General features: G+C 37.0%; 1 protein-coding gene across 1 annotated transcript in view; it reads right to left on the minus strand.

Annotated features, from left to right (window-relative positions):
- KIF1B (kinesin family member 1B) overlaps positions 1-287 on the minus strand; it is a 113,585-nt gene extending 113,298 nt beyond the window's left edge. The window contains exon 1 of the mRNA XM_023532663.1: positions 107-287. Coding sequence (XP_023388431.1) covers positions 107-212 — 106 coding nt within the window. The 5' untranslated portion in view covers positions 213-287. The remainder of the gene's footprint in view (positions 1-106) is intronic.
- Positions 288-6,696: the final 6,409 nt, after the last annotated feature.

Here is a 6,696-nt window from a genome sequence, read left to right on the forward strand (position 1 = left end):
TCAAAACAGCAAAGTTTAAAGTGTTAATACCGAAATGTTAATTTACTCTGATCACAGAAAGGGAACAGGACAGGAAAGTGAGAACTGATGGAAAACATGCACTCACTGGTGGAGTTGCCTTGCATCTGAATGATGCACTTGGACTCTTTGCTGGTCTCTCGAGAATTGAAGGGCCGCACGCGGACAGCCACCTTCACTGAGGCTCCCGACATTCTGACGGTCTTGCTGTATATATGCGATCCAGATACAAAAAATCAAATCTTCTTTTGAAGTTACGTTCAAGTTTCCTTTAAAAAGAAAAAAAAAATCCATAGAAGGTAAGTCAATTTTAAAAACCATGGACTAACTTGAGCATAAGAGCTATTACTTTGTATCTCAGTACTATTTGTTTCCATTTCTAAAAATCTCTTCCCTTTTCTTCCCAATAAATTTCATGGTCTCAACAGTAAATTATCAAATAGAATATTAAAGACTGAAATTTGTTTTCTTATCCCATTATCTCTGTATCATACCAAAGAAGTCCCTAAACTTAATAAAAAATATAACTGCAACGTAACAGGGCATCTATCTTGCTGTTTTTCTGAATCAATATGAAAACCAAAAAACATTTATTTGTTACAGTTCCTTATACAATTCTCATCTGTAAAATGATTTACTACTTTAGAGCAATGCATTGAAGATTCTAAACTTTAATTACAACTTAAAACATTCAGTTATTGGCTGTATAATTAAAGAGCAAAGGACAAGGCTAAGCTCTACCTAGCTCCTTTAACTTCTAAGTATCCAGAGACTGCTTTCACTTAGGTGAATCCTTTCATATGTATCGTATTTGACCCTCCGACCGTTCAACCATTCCCACAATAAGCAGAGAAGGTTCTAAGAGACTAAGCTTCTACTCTATTCAACCATTCCCACAATAAGCAGAGAAGGTTCTAAGAGACTAAGCTTCTACCCTATTCTCTGATGTACCACTGACTCACAGCAGAATCAAATCACTACATTTCATTACTGAATGAAGCCACAAGAAAAAATGCCAACATTTTTTCAGAGGAATAGTTTCCCTCCCAAAAGAACAAAACAAACACTATTCTGTGAAAAAAAACTCACGTAAATAAATTCCACAAGAAACAACAGATCTCAATCTGTACTCTGTCCATTATATAAACATCTTCGAGAACCAAACAAAAGAAAAAAACTAAAAAGAAAAATATTTTTGAGTGCAATTATCAGGGAACCCCAAAGGAATTTAAATCTAACCAATGTTTTCCCACATAATTAGAGATTAGGAATGCTAACCTCCAGTTGTACAACTACTAGTGTTTTCCAAAGAGCAAATCTCAGGCAGTCAATCCCAAAAGGCACTCTCCACCTCAGTACCCTACCTTATTTTCTTCACAGTATTATCACTATCTGAAATCCTGGTTATTGGAACATGCTACTGTCTATCTCTCACACCACCGCCACCAGAGTGCTCAGAGATCTTGTTTGCTCACACTTAGAATAGTACCTGATGAAAGAACTCAGAAAATGTTGAAAGAATGAATTATGAATTATATTTCTCAGTTGTGAGAATTATCTGTTCAAGTCCTTTGCCTGGTTTACTGACTTTTTGTTTTTGTTTTAAAAAATATTTATTGACATTCATCTTTTTTATAATTTCTGCAATGTTTTTTTCCAGTCTGTTTCCCATTTTGCATTAAACAGATGGTTCTTTTTTTAATAGATCAAACGTTTTTTGTGATCACATTTATCAAATGAAAGCTTAGTGTTATTAACCCTCCCAATCAATACGGCATGACCTATAGTAACTAGTTGAGTCAAGTAAGTTGCCAAGTAAGAATGAATGAAGCATTCAGAAAAGGCAACAACACATTTCAACCCCCTAGAGTTCATTCTGATACACAGCAGCCATCATCAACACTCAACATGCCCCATTATCTTCTTCCCCAAACTGGCGATCTCTGCCAGTCTCCCCTATTCACATCTGGCCCAGCACCATAAACCTTGGCGTCATTTTTGTTTCCTTCTCTTTGAATCTTTTTATTAGTGTTAACATTATTAATGAAATACCACATGACAACTTTCAAAACAAATTTGCATTTTCTATCCCTTTCTTCCTCTCATTCCCGTTGCCATTATCCTTATCCATGTCCTTGCTTTACTACCTTGTGCCTACCGTACTTAGAATGGCAGAACTGATCTTTGAGCTTTTAGTTTTACTTAAATAGTCCTTAAACAAGGTTGCACAAAACAGAATCAGATGTGGGTCTGGTGACAGAAGGAGACTAGACTTTGGGCGGTGAGCGCACAATGGAGTACTCAGATGTTGCATTTTAAAGTTGTACACCTGGAATTTACATGTTATTAACCAATGTTACCCCAACAAATTTAATTTTTTTAAAAAAGAATATTTTTAAAAAAGGAAATGACAGCAAGTAAGCCCAAACTCCCCTGCCTGGTATTCAACAGTTTTGAGACAGGTCCCAGGTAAGAGTTTGTTTGTTTCTTTCTTTGCTTCCCAAAGATTACGTTGCAAATTTGCAGCCAAGAACTCTGCAACTGCTTAACCTTGCTACAGTGTTAACCTTCCCAAAGCATGACTTTCAATTTTACTTCCAAACTCAAGACCTTCCCTACATTCCCCAGTGTTTACAAGATCAAGACCAAAGCCTGGGTACTCTGTATTCTAGCCAAGCTCCCTTACTATGCTACCCACATGTTCCTGCACACCTCCTAACAGTTTCTCCCCCATAATGGGCACATGAATTTCCATTTTCTCTTCTATTTGATAGCCTAGCTCCAGTCTTACCTCTTCCAAAATGACTACCCAATCATTCCAGGAATCACTGGTATTTCCTGTGGCACTTACAGCCCCGAACACATTGTGAAAACACTGCTATCATTTCACATGACTGCATTCTACTTTGTATTGTTCTTTAATAGCTTCCCAAAGTGAAAATCCTATTCTCTCAAAAATCTCTTTGAATTTGCGCTCCTTCAAAAAATGACTAATTCCAAGTCTGGACAAGAAATTGAGAGATGATCCTAGAACATGTTAGTGTGACCGCAGTGATAAATCTACCAAAGGTGAATGAGGCCATGGGGAAAAGACACAGGTGCCAACGTAAGGGGCTCCTACAGGCCAAAGGTGGGACAATTGAAGTATAAAAATACATACATACTGCAAACAGATTGACAAATATCTAATAGATAAATTTGTGAGTTCATAATGATACTTTTAAAAACCTCCTTATTCTGAAGACTGGCAAATAAAACAAAGGAATCGAGCACATGCCTAGTCTGTATATTCTGTATAAACTATATCTCAGGATAGCCAAATGGTCCACGTGGCCAAGTTCTTCTGTACAGAAAAATTCTAGCTAATAAATGCATTAGAAATGACAGAATTAGAATGTCACCACTTTCCGACCCTACTGATATAAAGCCTCTCTGCAACAATCATCACTAGCTGCTATAAAAGCCTTAGATGAGAAGTTGGTTCATGTCGGGACATTATAGTATATGAATTAGGCTGACAGCATCTGAACCAAGTTCACCATTTCTAAAATGGGACACGGAGATGGTCTATGCCTCCTGATGTGCTACAATAAAGAACACACAGCACCACGTAGTAAGTACTTGTATCTCATCCCCTTAAAAGAATGCTGAATAGAACCAAGCCTCAGATCCATCAGCTTACAGGACACAAAGGAAGCAAAGAAACCATTTAAAAGACACCTAACCAGCCAACACAGAATATGGGAAACTCTACAGGTCAAGCCACCCTGTTTCCTCAACTAAACAGCATAATTACGGAGAGGGAATGTAACAGAGAGACTTGTGTTAGTTATCAACCAAATACAATTTTTTAATCAAGAAAAATCTGTAAAATGACATTTTTTAGGTAATCAGAAAAGTCTGAACATAGACTGGGTAACAGAGATATTAAGGAATTTGTTAGGGGAAGATAGAAAAAACAAGTTTGCCAACATGTCAACAATTACTGAATATTACAGATATGAAGATTTAAAAAACAAAACTTTGTGTGCTATCCGTGGCCTACCAAAGTGTTGAATGCTGCTGACAAACAAGACAACAAAGACCAAAACTTCCTTGCTGGTACTTTTAGATATAAAGTACTATGCATTTGCAACTAGGAACCAAAACCCTAACATCTGTAATATCTAATGTCCCCCATACATACCCTTTTCAATGGACTCACTTTACCTAGCTATCCTGCCAGCATTTCATTCGGCCTAACACAACCAAAGCCAAGGATCTCCACTTCCCCCAAACGCCGCCAGCTCTGCCATCTATTTCTTTTGTTCTCACCATTCTCCACAGACCAAAAGGCTTGCTTCCTCCATTCATCTAATCAATTGCTAAATTACATAGCTTCTACCTATAAAATCTCTTTCCATTTCTACCACCACTATTCCTTTCAGGACGTCCACACTTCTCATCCAAGACTGTTAACCTTCTCAATCACGCTCCTTCTTCCTCCAACCCAACCACGCTATACAATACTGTCATTTTCACCAACTCCATCCATACCACACAAAATTGCCAGACTCATCTTCCTGAAATAGAGTCCTGTTCATATCAGGTCCACTTAAAAATCCGCCAAGTTTCTCTATCGTCTACCAAGCAATGACCAAACTCCCCACACTCGTATTCGATGTGTTCTGCAACATAAACCACCTATTTTTACTAGCCCACAAAACACTATCTATCTTCCATCCACATTCCTTAACAACCACTCGCCAGAGAGAGGGCTTCCTGAAAGCATGTCATGTTTTCCTCTACTTGTGCCTTTGTTCCAATGTTCCCTCCACCCACGATGCTCTGTTCTCCTGTTCTTCTCAAAATCCAATTTATTCTTCCGGGACCTGAGTTCTCATACGCTACATATCTCTAAAGCCTTCATAGATTCTCCCCACTTCCCAAACTGAATGCAAATCCTTCTCCATTTAATATTTCTCTACTCACTGACCTCACCTGGGGCAGAATAAGTTACTTTTCTCATCTCTACTGTAGATTTTAAGTTCCTTGAGGACAAGAACAACATCTTAGTCATGTTTCTAATACCCTACATCACAGGGACTTGAATACAGTAGTTAAAATATTTTAGCTGCATTCCAAGTTACTGTGTGCCAACAATGATATTTGAATGGTATTGATAAAAAAACAAGTTGCTCCAAAATACAGATGGGAAAAAGGATAAAATTAATCTCAAATTCCTTCCTAATTAAAAAAGCTACCAGTCATTCTTTTTTTGGAAGTGATGTATGCATTTTAAAATTACTTTCCCAAAACAACCGGAACCTAAATATACATATTTTTCTGATTTAACTGCAACCATCTCCACAAATGAGTTAAAATTTTATGCAGTAATAAAAAACTACACTTAAGCGGACTATAGAAAGTGCTCCTTTGTTACGTCCCTGCTATCATTACTAGTGTCTCTTTTGTTAAGAGATGGCCATCAAAGCACTACAGCTTCAAAACTCCCTGATCCTTTTCAAAAAATTACCAATAAGTCGAAAATCAAATTTAAATTCCAGTGAGAAACGATAACTACAGACTATTTTTGAAGAGTTATTGGAAAGCAATACTTCTAATAGCATTTTCTAAGTTTTGAACAGCCAAAGGAAGAAAGACAGGAGAGGCAACCATACATACTCTAAATCACTTACACAGCCTCAGTTCTAGACTGTTCCTCTGACCAGTTTTCCTTCTTTATGACAAACAATTAGAAGCATCAGGAAAGCGGAATGGAGCAAAAATTCCAGAAGCATTCACGGACAATAAAGGGATAAACGTTTAGTAAAAATAAAAACACTTAGGTCTAATTCATTTTAATTTTTCTAAGTGTTTGCTCAATTGTTTAACTTTGATCTTGTGCAATTCTCACTTGTCTTCAGAGGTGCCCTATATCGTGAGGAGAGGACTAATTCTCAAAGTGACCTTTCAGCAAAGTGAATAAACAAGAACAGAATGATACTTGTTTTTTGGTTGGTTGGTTTTTGTAATATCCCTTTCTATACAAAGCAGCTAGGATTATATTCCTAAAACAGAGGTTTTAAAGTTCATGTGCTTAAAAACCTTGAATTGGTTTCTACAGCCTCAGATCATAACCTACACATTCAAGGGCTTCCACAATCCAAACTCCTTTCCCAGTCTGTTTTCACTGCCCAAAACGTAAGCCTTCTCCACCAAGAACCCTCTTACTACATGCAATTCTTGGAAGCCCGATCCCCCTTCTCAACCTACTCTAAGTCCATACCTTTTGAGGACAAGGTCAAACATCACCGCAAAGCAGAAAATATTAATTCATGCATTCTTTAATATCCCCCTTTCTCAGCCAAACATCATACGTCATACCTTCTTTCTTTGTTCCCTGACAATGTTGTATTATCTCATTTTTCTACCTATTTCATTACGCCTTATGATGCATTCAGTAGTTCACTTAACTCGTGTACTGATAATTTACTCAGTACACATTTGTCATAAATGAAAAGAAAATTTAACCAAGAATTAGTCTTTTAAATTCAATAGTCACACAATTTGCCAAACAGCAGCAAATTTACAATACTGACAAGCGGTCTAAAATACAATCTTTTCCACTAAGTTACATTTTAAAAAATGAATTATAACTTGAAGAATAAATGGGTATCCAAAAGTAAATATCTGTAG

This window comes from Pteropus vampyrus, unplaced genomic scaffold (genome assembly GCF_000151845.1).
Source record: "Pteropus vampyrus isolate Shadow unplaced genomic scaffold, Pvam_2.0 Scaffold86, whole genome shotgun sequence".
NCBI classification, from domain to species: domain Eukaryota; kingdom Metazoa; phylum Chordata; class Mammalia; order Chiroptera; family Pteropodidae; genus Pteropus; species Pteropus vampyrus.